Raw genomic sequence first — 18,557 nt, 5'->3', positions numbered from 1 at the left:
GCACAGTTGGATCTTTTCAAAATTCCATTTGATTGTATCAATAGAAAATACTGCAAAGCATTTTCAACTCTGAGCAAAAAGAGTGAATTAAACAGAATAATTCATCATTTAAAAAGAGACTTGAGCAAAGTAGGTTTGGATATCAACAAGGCCATCCACAGAGAAAACCAGCCTGGCCGTGGGCGCTCTGGCTACAACAAACTTCCAACTCTTACTGCAGACAGAGTTGAACAGACACTTTACAGAAATACTGCATCCCACTGGAAATAGAGTGTGTTTGAGTAAGGCATTACAAACAATTTTAAATATGATTGTAGGCCAAATTAATATAAAATTATGTTTGTTATTTTAGTTTACGATTAGAAATTACTTTATACATACCAAGGGAAATTTGACTTTGACATGAAGACTGCTACATAAAAAATGAATTACACCTTTTTTGTCTGGGATGCATCATTTACATGTGTAAATAAACAGTTTGGAGTCCTTAGGCGTGCACATTACAAAAGATTTAGAGGACATGTTATTCAAGTCCCATACTGCAGGAAATAGCAGTTCTCAATTTCCTCTCTGGAAGATATGTGAGCTTTAATAAAAGTTAACTACCATATGGGGCTTGAAATGGCTGATGTGAAACCGCTCATTACCCATTTCTGCCCTCTGGACAAAAACATGCAGTATAGACAGATGGCATATCTAATGTTATGAGAACCCAGATCATTGTAAAGACAAAGACATGGAGAAGAACATAATTGTGCAGTGAATCCACTGGAGCAGCAGGTAAAGCTGGAGGCACAGACCAGAGTAGCTTAATGTTAGTAAAAGTGAGAATGTGCTGTGAGGTAGCTGGTTCAAATCCCAGGAGCTAAATGTGTGGGAAGCAGAAGGAGACTCGCATTAATTTCGCTCCCTCTATATGTCCTATATGTTGGAGCGTGTGCCGCCTTAAGCCTTGTAGCTGCAGCTGCTTTCTGAGAAACCCCATTCATTTGAGACGCAAGCGCTGGTAGAGCTGGAGAGCTTTGATGTTTCACATGACATGATGCACCATCAGGATCTTTGTAATTTTAAAGCTCCTGGCTCAGAGAAGCAGGCAGGTCTGTGGCACACGGGAGAAAAGATCTGCGGGGATTTGGATGCGGATGACAGGGAGATACTGTGTGTGTGTGTGTGTGTGTGTGTGTGTGTGTGTGTGTGTGTGTGTGTGTGTGTGTGTGTGTGTGTGTGTGTGTGTGTGTGTGTGTGTCTGAGGTACAGTGCCTGTTTTAACAGTTTGTTCAGATATATGAATGTCAATGAGGAGATTCATGTGTAAATATTTGAATGTTGGAATTTTTTTTTCACTTGTTGATGTCCGACATGTAGAATGACTTCCAGCACATCATTGTGTCTTAGGTCTAAACATTTTTACAGCAATTTCTTAAAGCTGTAAAATCTTCACTGTCTTGGTCAACAATCCAAAACCCATTTATATTCAGTATACTATCACATACATTAAGACGGAAAAAAGCTGCAAATCCTCACAAATGAGAACCTGGAACTTGGTAACTCTTTGCATTTGTGCTAGAAAATGTCCGGTATTGTCAATTTAGTTGCAGATTAACTCTTGCTGTCAATTGAACAATTGATTGATCTGGATCCTCTATCACAGAAGGGCTTGATCTTCCACAAGGTTGAGTGCGATCGAGGACACAACAATTGCTGTACACCTACAACGATCCTTACAAAGATGTGACTTAACTTATGATTGACGTCAAACAAGATGATCAAAAATTAGACGGATCGATTAGTCAAAATGGCGAACGTTTGCTTGTTTCAAATGTGAAGATTTACAGTTTTTCTTTGTCGAATATGATTGTAAATCAAATATATTTAGGTTTTTGACAGTTGTTTGCACAAAACAATTTGTATATGTCATTAAAATGATGCATATAAACTATTTTCTGACATTACAGACAACTTATGTGGCAGATCAATTATACAAACTGTCTGTTAGTTGTAGCCATACACACAAGACTAGATTACATTATACTCTAATTCCACCAAAACTAACAGAAGTAATGGGTAAGACTCACAATGAGGGTTGCTTTGATTAGTCTCTGGACACAACATCGAATTTGTTTTAATCTCTTAATGTTTTTTTGAATTAAACTCTACATCTAACAAGTAATAGCCTGATAGTCAGGTAGACTTAAGCACGACTAAAAGGTCACAAGGTTAAATTCGGCATTACCACAAACTAAGTATTTCTACTGACACTGAGCTCCTACCTGCTGACAAATCTGTCTGGATATAAGTGTCATCTAAATGCCTTAAAATGTTAATATAATCAGGATTCTTCTCGAGGGCAAGCCGTGTTTTGTAAACTGTGCGGCATGCAACGGACAAACACAAGATTTAGAATTATTCAAATGGTATGTAAATTACTATTTTCCACCGACAGCGCTTTGTTTTCTCTGTGAATTTGTGTTTAAAGATCATTTAAAGACGTGTTTTATTAGACACAGTATGTCAAAGTGTAGAGAGACAGGAAAGATCAGCAATTGAGTGGGCGGCACAGAGCAGCAGCCACATTATTCATGAGGAATATTAAATCCCAGGATGCTTCATTTAAAATAAATCTATTCCTGAGAACCACAGGAATGCTCTCTCGGGTCTTTTCATGTCTCCAAAATAGGATGCAACTTCTAAAATCTGTAAAATATTTAAAGTCGATGTTCTGTTTTTTTTAATTCTAAATAATTAAACTTGATATATTTTTTGTCATTGACTACACAGCGTCTGCCTACAACTGAAATACTTTTTTAAGCATGTCTATGCAGCAATTTTATACTTAGATCCAAAATCAAAGTGTCGTGTTCACGCTGCATAATGACCTTAACGGAGGGCTCCTACAGGCTCTCTGAATTTTTCATGCTGAAGATATGAGTGCACAATAAAATCTCAATGTCTAATGTGCCAGCATTTATTTTTGGATATTGGTTAAAACATTTATGTATTTAAAATAGATGGCTTGAGGTCTTGTGTTAACGGCTAGACATGGAAATAATCTATATGATAAGGTAATTATTTGGGTTATTATCTTGTAAAAAGCAATGTTACAAGTTTTTCATTAGACTACTGATGACAACAAAGAAGAAAGTATGAATATTTATATAACGAAACGTACATATTTCAGGACTTATTCTGGTTTTCTTTGATTGAAGAAAACCTGATAGTTCGACATGTTATAATTAGAGGGGACGGAGTTATCAAGCTGAGATGTTTGAATAAGTGTGTAAAATAACTGGGAACACTCCATTTATTTGTAGTTGTGTTTGTGTCAACCTCAGAATGCAAGTCTAATATTCGCTCTGTTTTAGCTCTGTTTTTGGTCTCCACCAGGGAAATTTGTCACTTTAGCTGCTAAATGCTCCGCTATATTCACCCGCTAGTCGCCAACTGTGTCTGTCTGCTAGGTGGTGCTGTGGAGAAAGTGTAAAGTGAGCTTTTTTTTTTAATTTAGAACACAGCTCCATAGACAATGAAATGGGAAAGATAATATAGATAACACTGAGAGCACCCAGGGAAATCTTCTGAGTATGTGGTTACCTCTTCTGTTTCAGAACAAAGAACACTACAGTAGGACAAAGCTAATTTGGGTATAAAAATAAATTAACAAACATCCTGTGTGTTCAAAAAATCTGTCTCCCATTACATTTCAATGGGGCAACTCCACTTTATATTTCCCAAATTGGAGATTTACTTCTCTGGTTTCTGGCTTTAAGAGAAAGAGGAGCTCATGTTCACAATGATGATTTAACTTTCCTTGGCCAAGGAAATAAGATACATGAATTCTGGATTTAGGCAACGTTCCCCTTTAAGTATTATTTAACTTAAAGCTACTGCATGAGTTGAAGTTTTTAAAGATTATCATTAAAGTTGTCTGTGGTTTACCTGAAGGTGTGGGACATCTGGACTGGTCAGCTTTGCTGGGGGTTTTCCCAGTGGAGGATGGAGCGGTGGTGGTGGTGGTCCTCTCAAACAGTTTGTCCTCCATGTTGGCCCTCTTGACGTAAACACACGACTTCCCCAGCAGCACAATACTGTTCAACACTTTCAGCGTAACCAGCCTGAAGATGGAGAAGGCTGCTGATTAGAGAGTTGCATTTCTGACTGAAAGAAGTATTTAGTAGGTCAAATATTCATACAATGAATTAAAAAAATCTTTAAATTTCTTCAAAAATAGTAGTTTTAACAGTCTTCTACAGTCAATACTAATTTAGATGGATGAATAAAAGCAAAACAAATGAATACAAACATGACAAAGCATTTCCAGCTCTGATAAACTCTTATTTCTGTCTATTTGTTGATTAAAGCTTTAATTTGTGACATAAAACAATCACAGATAACACATTTGCACAAAGAAACAATAATATTTTAGCTTTTTTGCCAGTTTAATTGATGGATTTCATGAAAATAAATTCAAAAACAATGAACATTATCCTTTTAGTCATAGCCTAGCAGCTTATTCCATCTTCCTTGCTGTTATCAAGTGCTGGGTTGTAGCTGAGCTGTTACAGTGCGTCAGTTAGAATTAATCTCTTCAATCGCCACTGACACCAGGATGCTGATGTGCACCATCCTTCTCTTTTTTTGTGTTTTGCTATAAGGCCCAACCTCTGACACTGTGACATAAGAGAGACGGACACATTTGGGTCTGTGGACCACCGCTCGCTGTGACAGGGTGTTTCGGACTGAGAGCGTGTCAGCACGGCTGAGTCTTTGCCAAGGCACAGCGGTCTGTTCGAGCCAGAGTTATTTTTAAATCAGGGGGTGGGGAAGGCCAGAGATGGCACTGGAGATGACAACATTGTATTCTTCACCCCGAGGGAAACTCTTCGATGGTACGAGCCCAATGGGATCCGGCAAATGAGAGTGAGCGGGGTGTGTTAATACTTATGTAACTGTGTGTGTCTCTGATTCTCAGTGTGTGTTTGTTGAAGTGCCCGCATGTGTTAGTGCAACTCTGCAAGCATGTCTGTATACAGCACATGACATTCTGTGTGCACATGTAATACACTATAGTCAAACAACACATTTAAATATTCACTGATATATGACTAAATGATAAAAAAATAAAAAAGGAAATTTAGACTTTGACCTCAATCTCAATGGTTTAAGCCTGAACTTCAGTAAGAAGAGGGAGGGAATAACAGCATGTCTTATCACCAGAGCAATGTGCACAAACAACCCAAGTCATTCTCAGCCTTTAAATCTCCTCCTGAGCTACATGTTTACAGTCAGATTAAAATACATGCTGGATGTGGAAAAATGAAAATGCCAAGTTCAGTGCAACAACAACAGCAATATAAGTTTTAAAAGCTCCCTTAAATTTTAGATGCTGGGCAGGACGATCCACAATAAAAACCTGTAATAACAGTAACATTTCATTTGATAGTATAACTTTAATAGACTTACCCAAGATAACAGAGGAACACACACGTGTATGAAAGGGCTCCCTGCACCTTCACCGAACTCATTACCACTCGGATAAGCTGTCAAAACATTAAATAAATGGACATTCAACAAAATATAATGGCAGCAAATAAAAGTTTTTATGTTTATGTGCTGATGACTAAGTCTCTTCTGGTATTTAGCTTCTGAACAGCAACAGAGAGCAGCTTTTCTTACCAGAACAGCCAAAGGCAGAGGGATGAAGCCCATCCTCCGGGCCACTGAGTCACTGTAGTCTGTACACGCCTACACAGAGACGGACAAGCACACATTACAAGACTCCACAAAACTGCATTGATTAGCTGCGTAGGCTCAGTGCTGTTTATGTAAATGTATGATGAGACAGTTGCTTACATTCTTCTGTCGACTGCTGACGAGATCAAAAGCCAAACTGGCTCTGTACTCACTGTACACCTGTAGAAGAGACAAGCCCAAAAATGGAGTTTGTAAGACGACATACAGCACTGTTTCATACAAGTACAGGTAGTGACAAGGTTTTCGTTAGTGAATGAGACTTTTCAGGTTTTGGTTCTTACATCTGCAGTGATGTCGTTGAATTTGGTGATGAACGCGTGTTTAATGATGTCAACGGCAACTTCGGAGGTGACGACCATGAAGACATCAGGGAACAAAACCCACAGGTGGTCTGAGGGAAGAAAAATGTCACAAGAAACTCTACGTGTTATATGTAAAGAAACCCTTCACTGGATGTCGTCTACATTCTCACCACAACATACCAGTTTACTTCGTTGGCCACTTTTAAACAGCCATAGTTAGTTAAGTTTGCTTCCAACTCCGGACATATTCTAATCTAAGATTCAGTATTGCAAAACTAAGTTCAAATCTTCAGGTTTTGCTAATATTTGCGAGTTATTCATATTTCAATCTGTATTAAAATATTTGTGGCCACTTGGGGGCAGTAGAACAAGCAGAAAAAAAAAAAGAAATCACAGACACATTATCAGTTTATAAAGTTGTAACTTGTTAGCAAACAAAGCAACACTAGCATTCATTTGGAGTCGTGTCTCTGTTCACCTCATGTTCCTTTTAGCCCTCCACCAACTACTGAGGAAATATCTGGCTGTAAGACTGAACCAAAACCAAAAGTATGAGCTGAAACAAGACACTAAAGTGCTTCATACAGCTGAGGGGAAACTGCAGAATCTTGATAACCCTTGATAACTAATAATCTCAAAGATTTCCATCGAAAAAAACTCTGTAAAGTCTGATATCAGTTATCTAATAGAAATCCTCACACAATTCGATGCATAAGACTGCAAGTGCTGTGAAACATACATTTATTTACCAGCACAATCCCTAGGCAGTCTGCACAATGTATGACTCAATGGCTTATGGCAGCACAAAAAACAAAACAACAAGTTGCCAAACTACTTCTTTAATACTTAATGAGCTAAACGGATTTGGCTCTCATTTCTTCAATAAATGTTTAGTAGGTAATTGGCTGAGAGCAGGTGCTTTGGTTCTGTATAATGTTAACAATGAAGTGCTGGCACCACTAATGCGCCGTGGAAGAGAAGTCAATTACTGGCAACTTGTGATTTGTATTTCTCTGTAGCAACAGAAGGCTGTAGCTCTGCCAGTATTAGCACATCAGTGTTATGATTGCAGCTGACAGGCGACGTCTGTCATCTACTGTGTGTTCTGGCTTTTAGACTGACAGAAGGAGCAGAGTGTTTTCAGACGGCTGTCACACAGAAACTCCCAGCTCTCATCCTTCACTCCGCTCCGGTTATGTTGGGAGAGAACAAGATCCCCAAGGTGTTATAGTGGGTCCATCAAAGCCAAAACAGCAGGAAAGAAGCTGTTCAGCATATTTTTCTGAATTTTTACCAAGACATGAATATCTAAAAGCCAAATTTTTAGATATTTAACAGGTTTTCAAATATTCAGTTTTGGAAATCGACAAATATGGCGATCAAACCTGCCACTGTTGAATCTACTATAATTTAAAATAAATGTTTTTAAGGAAAAACAGATGATTACCTGGGTTCCATGCGAACTGCTCCATGTTCCTGAGACAGACGATGAGCAGGAGAACGTAGCTGGTGAAACGTTCCTTTATATCTGCAGGACAAGATAAACACATTTGTGATTACAATCTCTCAACTCTGGAACAACTTGGTCGGGAGGCATAACAACTGCAGTAACGTTGCATTCAGCCACATTTGGCTTAGCTAAACAAAACAAGGTGCTATGAAAAAAGTCTGAAATAAGTCACTGTAAGAAACATTATAGCAGCACACCACAGTCACGAGGCCTTTAGTCTCATCGCAGTATTGCGTGCTTTAAATATCCCACTACTATTATTTAAAAACACAGATGTAAATGCTTAGCATGCCATCATCTATGCTAGTTAGGACGCAGTCAGCTGCATAAACAGGAAATCTTTCATGATGCGAGTAAACAGGGGAAGGGAAATGGCAGCTGATTAAAGCCTATCGTCTTCTGCTGTCATTAGAACACAATAAGAGATCAAAAAAATGTAGAATAATAAATGCTGCCTCTGAGAATCAAAAGGGGAAATGCATAATACATTTAAGATCGTTGTATTGTATGGCTAATAAACCAAAATGGATAGATTCATAGGCTTCATGTAAATAAGAGAAATTAAACATTTGACTAAGGTTGTGCCTTAATTTCTTCTGTTGTTCTTCTATTTCAGTTTGATGCTTAAAAATGAATCAGTGATCTGTAATAAATGTCAGTCATACATCTATCCAAAAGAAACTGGTGAAAAAGCGTATGATAAATGTACATCAGGGGTGTCAAACATATGTCCCGAGAGCCAGACCTAGCATGCCAAAAGGTCCAATCTGGCCCACTCTGTGACAATTGCAGATAAGTCATTCATTTAAATGTTCAAATAAACAAACTGTTTTTCCTCTCTGTCCACTGGGGGTCACGTTGTCCTAATAAGAGAAGCGGGCCTTATGCTGGATACGCTATTACAGATCCGACATGCTTACATCTGTTTGTACATCTAGTGGTGAACTATTTCAGAATGTTCTTGCACTTCTGATAAGTTACAATTGAGATCTTCTGAGCAGGGAGATCATAGATAATATATGAATACTTTCTATTAATCTCTATGATTATTTAATATTGTAAGAGTAAATTCTATGCAGACTGACAACATCACATAAGAAGTGAAACAACACATTGGTTTTACTAGTTTCAAAAACAAAAGAAATACAGATGTTTGTCAATAGAGACAAGAAGATATGTTTTTGGGTCTCTTGCTCTTTTCAATAATTAAAATGAGTGATTTTTGATATAACGTTGAACATATCTTACCACTGTTCGACATTTGGAATAAGTTGTTCTTCTCAAATTTCTTGAACACACTTCCTTTGATCTCCACAAACTGTGATCGAGACAGCAGAAGAACAAAGAAAGAAATGTAGTCAGCGAGATTTACGATCCAGAAAAAACAAACAAACTATCATGTTGCAGCTGTAACATTAAAGTTTAATCACCACAAGCCAAGCTGACTTTTTTTCTGGGATACATCTGCATACAAATCATTTAAGTTCAATGTGGAACGTGTGCATATATTTTGTTTGAGTGCAGCTGCTTAAACAATCACATCAGGCAGATTGTTGTGAACTACAATATCTTACTGTAAGTGTATGTTTATATATATATATATGTGTGTGTGTGTGTGTGTTTGTGTGTGTGAGTACTGACGTTGTTGGACATCATGATGGTTAGCAGGGACTTATTGTGTGAGTTGAAGGCGACGTTGAGGGTGGAGGCTTGGACCATGATGAGGATGGCATGGAGGACTGAGGAAAAGCCACTCAGGAAAACAACTGAATTAAAAACCATTTCAGCACAGAATACCGCTCCATTTAAACCAACTATTTAATTATAAGGAATTAAAAGTTTATAGTTAAAAGTATGCATATTAATAGTCAGACAGGCCACCTTCTAATGGAACTAAAACATAATAGGATCTCTTTACTTTTAGCTACATTTTGTTAAGAAAGAAATATTTATATTCCATCCCAGATAGGACACACTTTTGTAAAGAATAATCAATCTAAATGATAAAATAATAATAAATCATAACGCCCCCGCTGCATAAATAAAGGATTAATAACAAAATTATGAGTCTGTTCTTTCTTACATGATAATTCCTACATTTTAAATTCACGCTCTATTTTCACTCCTCTCATAATAGCGTGCTAGACAGCTTTCTCAAGTCTCTCTGACAATACTTATGATTATCCCAATTATGGAAATTCACCATGATCAACTTATTGTGAGCGTTTTTTGAACTCGATCCACAACAAAATCCTACATCACACCATCCCTACTACTGTATAAGTTAAATGCTCAGAATGTACAGAATAACTCTTCCATATATCCATATATTAATCAATATAGAAAGATCAATCAAACATCAAATACATGACTAAAGGACATACTGCAAGCTCAAGGAAATAACATACAAATACACTACATTGCACTGAACTAAGCTGGCTCATATCCCTTTGACCAGACCCAAAATATTAATCAATATCTGTCTTTCAGTTCTTGTCTGTCTGTCTCATTGAAAAAAATCCAAAACAAATTTTATTTTGGTGTCTGTTGGCCAAGTGATGCAGCACTTCAAGGCGTCCTTTATCTTTTTCAGTGGTCACACACAACTCACAGATCTCACAAAGAATTAGTTAGTTATGTGCATTTCATGAGACTGTGACTGAGTGTCATCTGTCAAACATAACACAGAGGAAAGAGACGCCCAGCATCAATCGCAAAATTCATGTGGATTTGAACAAGAAGGATACAGACGTAGAAGACGGCCATTATGAAGTGAGGAATGACTCCTATACTGTCTCTTTTCCGTTCTTTGGGTTCTGTGGCCGTCCAGTAGAGAGCGTCCAGGATGTCTTGACCGAAGGAGGAGAAGAGGCGGTCAGCCACCTTAAAGAGGAATGACGGATAAAATCAAGACTTAATAATAATAATGGCATGTTTTTGTTTTCCTCTCTTTTGGGATCAAACCCTTTCCTTTACATTGTATCAATGCAATAATCGGTTGGCTGTATATCATAGTTCATATCACGCTAAGCTTTTATCACTGTTCATAACAACAAATATCACATAATGTCTAATAAAAGAGGGTTCCAATGACTGTGCAGAGTCATCTTATTGTATTGCATCTTTACAATTTGCCACATTGAGAATATTCTACTAAATCTGTGTGATTCCCATCAAATATATTTTCTACTTAAACACCCAACATTTATACAGTACAATGGGTGATTATCATTCTGTAACTTAGGGACAACATTTTGACAAATGAAGCATTCTTCTGATGTGGAAAAAATCTGTAGCAATGCACTAAAACCATCTGGCTCACTTTATGCAAGTATTTTTTTGTCCATTAAGATTAGAACAAGTGTCCCAGTGGCCAGATCGATGCACACCGCATGCACAAAACTGCACATACATAGAATCATAAGAATAACTGTGACAGACTCAAAAGGTTTGAATCAAGCAACATTCAATTACACATGCAGTTCTTTTACAACCAAATGTCTGAAAGGCGAGGTACCTCCAACATGTTGTAGATGATGTAGAGTTTGATGACAGACTGTCCTCTGATCAGGTGGTACATCATGGAGTAATCGACATAGTGCATCATGGAGAAGCTCAGCACCATGATCAGACCCTTCAGCACGTCGCACACCTGCGCTGGCTGCAGCAGCCGAGACCCGCTGACACACACACACACACACACAAAAACAAAACTTATGGTATGCGTTTTAAATATAGAAACACATTTAACAGACCTTTCAAAGCATCTTCACCTACTTGAACACACACACTTGCATGCTGAATAAGTGGATTTGCATAACATGTGCACACAAGAAACATTCAGTCATATTACCTGAGTGAACAATATAATGTGTTTGTGCGCAGAGGTATTGCCGTGTGCTGACAAACACACATTTTTACCGAGTAAAAAGTGTGACCATGAATGCAACACTACTGACTACTGCTAGCTATAGAGGCTCTAAACGTTCTCTGCTATTCATACCATGCAAGATCACAGATGATAAATAAAAAACATAGAGGGGTAAATAATTCATTTCTGTTCAAAATGAAATATCCCACATAAAGGAAAAGGTACTACTGATAACACAAAAGAAAACACCATATAATATATTAAAGTTAGTATCTGCTTTATATGAAATGTTATCTCAATAATAACATTTATCTCCTTTTGATACATCTTTTGTTCTGTGCTTCTGGTCTTATAAAGATTCATTCTTTGTTGTTCTTATCTACCAAACAGACAAAAATTCATATATTTTTGAGCATCTATCCTGATGGAAAAAAGTCAATTTTGTTACCAAAAAAAAAGACTATTTTTGGGGGGCTTGTATTGCCTTTATAAGAGCAGCTGGAGAATGTCAATAAAAGGGGCAGAGAGAGGGGATGACGAGCAGCAAACGGCCGCAGGTCTGAATTGAAACCCGGGCCGCTGCCAAGGACTCAGCCTACATGGTGCCCACGCTCTACCGGGTGAGCTAGAGGTCACCCTGGGGTGCGGCATCTTGGACAGAAATGTTTAAAAACGTGTTGGGTGGATAAAAATAAATGACAAAAACACATGCTAAGCTGCCATATACTGCAATAACAGCAAAGTGTGTCTTTTAATGGGTAACAATGTGTTTAAAACATGTGCAGCTTTCATAATTAGTAGCAATGGTCGGCAGAGGCAGCTTGAGATGTTAAGAGGAGGGCTGACAAATCCATAGGACCGGCTATTTAGTATTTGCTATGACAGGGATAACCGGGAAGAGCCAGAGAGAGCTTAACTCTAAGACATCCTGCATATTACACACGTCAGCTGTGTGACTTGGACTATGTGTCCGAAACCACCACTCACTACAGCAGGAAGAAGATGTTTCAGCCACTCACCACACAGGCTTCACAAATCACAACTTCAATATTCACAAACAGTTTGGTTTTGAATACAGAAGAGATTCCTTCTTACAGACACAATACAGCAGAAATACATAGCGTTTTGCTATACTGGCTGCTTATTTTGCCCCAAAGATGACATTTATCTCAATGACAGCCATCACAAACCTCCATTCAATCACTTAAATCCACATACTAATACTTGACTACATGACTAGAGCACAAGACATGGCAGGACAACAATGAGCTACTCTAACAGCCATCATTACCTGAATTAAACTTTAGCGGCTGTTGATTAGTCTTGCATCACAACAACGGGGTCTACACCTCCTCACCGCGTTACACTTTTTTAAAACATGAGAGGAAAAGAAAAAAGAAAAATCACGTTTCAGATAGAAGCGAAGGGGCCTGGAGGGTGTGGAGCTATTTTAGGAGCCGAATCCGAGCTGAGAGAGATGAGAGAATAGGCCGAGTTTTAGGGAAGATGTGTAGCAGAGCTTAAATCAACGGGTCTTCTGAATTGTGTGCAGCTGTGAAGACAACGGGATGAGATGAACATCTGGGCCTTTTTGTCCAAAGCATAAAAGACAATTATTGCCTTCATAACCAATGAATAGCTGGGGTTTAGTTTGAATACATCGATAGTATTTTCAGTCGTTAAACTGATGAGGTGAACTCATAGAAAAGCCAATAATACTTGTTGTTTTCGCTACTATCGTTACATATAACAAGAAGATAAGATTCTGATTAAACCAAACTGATATCAGGAAGGCGTCTCCGTGATATTAAAGATTTCTCTTGGTTGGTTTTCCTGAAGCTACAGCTCCATCCAGTGGCCACATCTGAAGTTGTTCATGTATAAAAGACATGGCTCAACAATAACAACAAAAGCTTGACTGCTTCTGCACATTATCTATTTATGACTTCAGTTTTTCCCAACTTGGTATTACACTTTTTTTTGTCCAGTGCTCAATGTACAATAGTTTACAATAAATGAATACAGGTTAAGTAGTAAGACAAGGTGTGCTGTAGCAGAAGAGTGAGGTAAGAGAAGAAATATTGCAACATAAAATAAAATATATAATACAACAGGATTGCTGCTCAACTAATACAGAAGGAAAAAGTGTGAAAAAATAGTTGTAAATAATTGTTTAGTCTATAATTCTTTTTTTAATTAAGTACCAAAACATGCCTAAATTCCAAGATCCTAAGCTGATTGTCTTCACATTTCATATTTTGTCTGAAGGCAAAAAGATATATCATTTACAATCACGTGAAACAGAAAAGCAGCAAATCCTCAAATGTAAAAGTTGTAACCAGTTAACCACTTAAACAATTTATCAGTCATCATAAGTGTTGCTGGTTAATTTTCTGTCGATCCTCTAATGAAATAACAACAGTTTAACAACATTACACTTCTGTTAAAAACCATGCGCTGGTAAACAGCAGCTTTGTATTCAGCTGGTTAAGGTGCTGATGCATCTGATCCCAAACATGTGCGACACACACGGCTCTCTGGAGGCGAAGCTGCTGGTAGTGAAGCCTATAAAGCAGTCTTCACTATCTCTATTCTACAAGCATTATCTCCATAAGACACATGAATAGTATCTATGTTTCAGTGCAGTCAGCTATATGCTGCATCCCAAGCAGCCATCACCGTGTGCCATTCATAATGTATTAGCCTCATAGCCATTAAGACTAAGAAAGAAAAACTTTGTCAGAGAAGAAAATGTGCTACCTGCAGAGCAGCTGGGGGGGAATCTATGCAGGGAAGGTGGATTTGTTTTGTTCACTTCCTTAACAACAACTGACTGAAAAGACAAATGAGCCCCGAACTGCTCCAGAGGAGCTGTACAGTAAGCAGCCCTCCGCTTTAAGCATGTGCAGCTGCTGGATCGATGACAAGCAACATGGTGATGAGAACGAACATGCACTCTCAGCAAACCTTCCCTGGATGAGTTTAAAAACAACAACAACCCAGACTTATGTGGAACCAACATCGGTGCTCTGGCTCGGAGAATGGAAACATGATGTGAGCTGCCAAGCTGTATATCAACAGACACAATGGACATGAAGAGAGAAGACGGATGAATGGAAGCGGAGGCCAGTTCAGGACAGTGATGACATTTATGAAGCCGTGACAGGCTTTAGGCAGCGTACCTGCTTCTTCTGCAGTACGGGCATGTGCGTGCCCTGCAGGGGGGAGGAAGGTGAGCGGAGAATCAGACAGAGGGTGAGGCGAGCGGGAGGACAGGTAGTGTCCATCGGGGGGGGGGGGGGGTCTGAGTATGTTTACTGCACTGCTTTTCATTGGTAGAAGAAATATTCAGATCTTTTACTGAAGTAACAGTAGCAATACTACAGTTTAAAATATCTTCTGTTACATCTGCATTCAAGTAAATGTTTTAGCATCAAAATATACTTAAGAGTACTGAAGTAGAAGTACTTGTAATGTGGAGATTATGTTAATGATTTTACATACTGCTGGGTATCTTTCCCTTTAATAATACGTCAACATTACATGTACAAACCCCAAACTTATCAAGACCAGGAAACACTATCAAATGTATATTCCAGACTTTCCAGACCTGTAGAGTACAGTTTACAGTCCTAAGAATGTGTCCATGTAGACAGAAAGACAGTCACATGATCCATGTAAGAGGGAGACCAGTAATTAGACAAATCTGGACAGCTGATATAAAATAAGTGAGTGACCGAAAAACCTTTACCAGAATGTCTTTACGGCCTATTTTTGCTTCATTTAGAAGAATTAAGAGCTGCGATAGAATGTGTTGCCTGTTTATAGTGAAATACACAAACAAAAGTCATGAACTGGTGACATATTACTGCGGGGGATCAGCAGTATTATGCTTTTTTTTTTCACATTTTAGCATTTCTTTTTACCACTGCACAGAATGTGGATGTTTTCTGTTAAAAGTATCAACTAAAAGTTAAACATGACTGTGTGGTGAGAAAGAAACAACACAAACATTTCTCATTAAGCCTTTTGTGCAAAATGTAACTACTGTGTCTGTTAAAAATTAAGAAAATCAAAAAGGCAGACGGTAAATGTTTTGTTACTTCAAATCATGCTAACATACCAACAGAACACGATACGTTTTTCTCAAACTGACGTGGCATTAGTCATTTTCGACCAATTACAGGTCCGTTCTCTACCTACCAAACAGAGATGCAGCTGCAACTGGGACAACTTTGTGAAATGTGATTGCTTTTTAAAGTTGTATTTGTTTTAAGTTAAAGTTCTGTTTCAGGTTTATTCAGAAGGTTCAAGGCATTTTTGTAATTTTTTTGAAATAAAGTAAATGATTTGTTCCAATAAAACTGAATGAACAATAAGCAAACCGAATGATCATGATAATCAGGAGATATCAGTTTAGCTTTAACTGTTCAGCCCACACCTCTGAATGTTACTGTGTGCAGATTTATACCTGAGGCTTATGTGTGACCATATCTCACATTGTATGCAGGTTTATGTTTAGCATTTCTTTGGGTATGCATGTATGAATACTCGGTTTTCTTTGGTAATGATTGCAGTGAGAGGAGTGTGTGTTCAGGCTCTGACCTGAAGCCACAGCATGGCAGGGTGATGAGGCGGAGCACTGCCAGCAGCACCCTGAGGGGAAGCAGGGTGAAGACGTACAGGAAGGCGTCCACACACAGGAAGAAGCCAAAGGTCATCAGCTGGAGAAGTCAAACAGACAAAATTCAAAGTCAAACAATGTTTGTCAGCGGCAACGGCACGCAGTTTCGCAAAACCTCCAAGTCAAACAACGACTATCAGTGGGAAAGAGACCGTACAGCCTGCAGAAACATTAACCCATCATCTTTAAGTGTTAGTTTGTCAGAGGAAGAGAACAACAAAATAAAACTATAATATACAATAGTTTGATCACATCCAAAAATGATCACTTCTCTTATTTTTCAGAGAAAAACTGTTGAAAAAAAAAAAAGCTAATAACCACCACGTGTGACACTGAAATGAAAAACATTAGGCCTAAAGCAATGACGCAGCAAACACGTACCTTCACAGTTCCCCAAATACAAACAGCCATTGCCTTGTCATTTTAAAAATAAGATAATTTAAACCAGCTGTTCTCTTCTTACTCCTTCTAACTAAAGAAACATGGAGGCACTGAGGTGAGTTTTGGGGAGAAGCGTGCGGGAGAGTTTGACTCTCATTGGTTGATTCTGTGACTTGGCAAGTTAGTCTGCTCAACATAGTAAAGTCACTGAGGTCCATAATGTTTACACACATTCCTCTCTCGCCCCCAAAGGGAAAACCAAGCCAGTAAGAGCTACGTTGGTCTGGGCTCGCTTGTTCGGATGTATTTCTGCAGAGAGAGGGTCCACTCAACTCAAGAAACAATAAACAAAGACACTGATTGTTAATTGTGTGGTTTTAAAGCATACTTGTAATTAATAACATGGGTCAGTCTCCTTAACAGGTTACATATTAACCTGTGCTTTTTTTTTAGATATATCAGTCATTAGCAGGTATCCACAGTGTTCAGATGAATCCAAATTTTATGTTTCAATACTGCTGCCTGGTGGCTCATTAAAAGAGCAACGCAAATAAGTTGGTGTCAGTGAGCCACTTGGCCAAATAACATGTTGTTTTAATATGATATCGTTTTACATAAATCAATCATCTGTACAAAATTTGGAAAAAAACTAATTTCACCACTGATGAGGCTTTTCATTATTTGTAAAAAAACCAAAACAATCACTTTGTTTGTATGTCAAAAAAATGACCATTACATCATTTAACAGAGCCTAAAGTGATGATTTGAAATTGCAAACTTAATTTAACTACCTGCTAATAAAATGCATTGAGTTTTAATGATTAATTATAATTTGGAATTATATTAAATTGAGAAAGCAAGCTTGGTATAGCTTCACTTGCAAAGCTTTAACCAAAAAATCTTAAGTATCTTAAACTTGATAAGTGACAAAAACTCTTAATTGAGTTCAGCATTAGAGCAGAATGTGTAGTGGGATTATAAGGTTTAGGACTGACTCGGTGTGACACAGGTATGGGCTGACTGTGAGCTGTGAACTGAAGAAATAGGAACAGACAGATGGAGATAGATGAAGAGAAAGAGGGCAGCTGAGTTCAGGACTCGCATTATACATATAAATGTATTTATGAAGTACCTTCTCCAGCTCCTTGGGAATACGCATGCATGTGTAAACTCTCTCACGGCGCTCGGTGTACTTCGCCTCATTGTGTTCCAGGAAGTAGCCTCTGGTGAGCTCCGCACTAATGAAGCGAGTCAACGACGGATCTGGAACAACATTAGAGCGCCAGTGTTACCATAAGGCCATTGTCTGCAACAATTACAACCAAAGCTACCGGCACAATGAGAGCGCCAACGTTTCCAGTGTCACAGTTTCACAAAGTGAAAGAGAAGGAAACTTCTCTGGATGGTGGAAAACTGGAGGTTTAACAATATTCTCAGCTCACTGTTTGATTCAATGCACCATGAACACACCTGGATAACGGCTGAACATGCAAAATGAACTTCTCTGTGATATACAGTAGGTTTTGTCATGGCTAACATGACTCTGAGAGAAAGTGATTACAGTGCTAGTGACTTTCAAACAAATTTGTCTTGTAAAAGACTGCATATTTACATAAAGAGAGGCATTGTACATATTCAGAAGAACAATTCAAACTGAAAAAGTGACTTAATTAATGTATTTGAATCTCTTAAAAGAAAGATTAGAGACTCTCTAAGTTAAAACTAAGTAATATATCTTGTTATAAACTAGTTTCATAATGAAAAACAAGTCTGGCTTATCCTAAATGCCCCCCCTACTGTGTTGAAATCATTTCCACTTGACTTGAACCTGTGAGATCCTGTCAAACGTGTCATGCTTCCTAAACTGAAGACAAAGATGAATTAATTGTACCATTAATTCAACATGACATAACAGTATAATGTTGACTCAACAAGCAACAGTTTTGCTGTTAAAGTCTAAGTTGCACACAAAGCTAAAACGTTTCGGACTTTTGCACTAGAAGTGTTCCTTCTAGTGCAAGTTTGCATGTTATCTCAGCTACAGTTTCTAGTATTTGT

General features: G+C 38.2%; 1 protein-coding gene across 1 annotated transcript in view; it reads right to left on the bottom strand.

Moving 5' to 3' along the window:
• The window catches only part of tapt1a (transmembrane anterior posterior transformation 1a), a 36,614-nt gene that overhangs the window by 16,176 nt on the left and 1,881 nt on the right, over positions 1-18,557 (bottom strand). The window contains exons 2-13 of the mRNA XM_054597290.1: positions 17,632-17,762; positions 16,040-16,158; positions 11,081-11,243; positions 10,311-10,446; positions 9,205-9,302; positions 8,812-8,881; positions 7,501-7,581; positions 6,033-6,142; positions 5,851-5,910; positions 5,674-5,742; positions 5,461-5,537; positions 3,937-4,112 (exon numbers count right to left, since the gene is read on the bottom strand). Coding sequence (XP_054453265.1) covers positions 3,937-4,112; positions 5,461-5,537; positions 5,674-5,742; positions 5,851-5,910; positions 6,033-6,142; positions 7,501-7,581; positions 8,812-8,881; positions 9,205-9,302; positions 10,311-10,446; positions 11,081-11,243; positions 16,040-16,158; positions 17,632-17,762 — 1,290 coding nt within the window. The remainder of the gene's footprint in view (positions 1-3,936; positions 4,113-5,460; positions 5,538-5,673; positions 5,743-5,850; positions 5,911-6,032; positions 6,143-7,500; positions 7,582-8,811; positions 8,882-9,204; positions 9,303-10,310; positions 10,447-11,080; positions 11,244-16,039; positions 16,159-17,631; positions 17,763-18,557) is intronic.

The sequence above is a fragment of the Anoplopoma fimbria genome, chromosome 4 (assembly GCF_027596085.1).
Source record: "Anoplopoma fimbria isolate UVic2021 breed Golden Eagle Sablefish chromosome 4, Afim_UVic_2022, whole genome shotgun sequence".
In the NCBI taxonomy this organism is placed as follows: domain Eukaryota; kingdom Metazoa; phylum Chordata; class Actinopteri; order Perciformes; family Anoplopomatidae; genus Anoplopoma; species Anoplopoma fimbria.
Note: the sequence above shows the minus strand (reverse complement) of the source record. Positions and strands in the feature narration are given on the sequence as shown.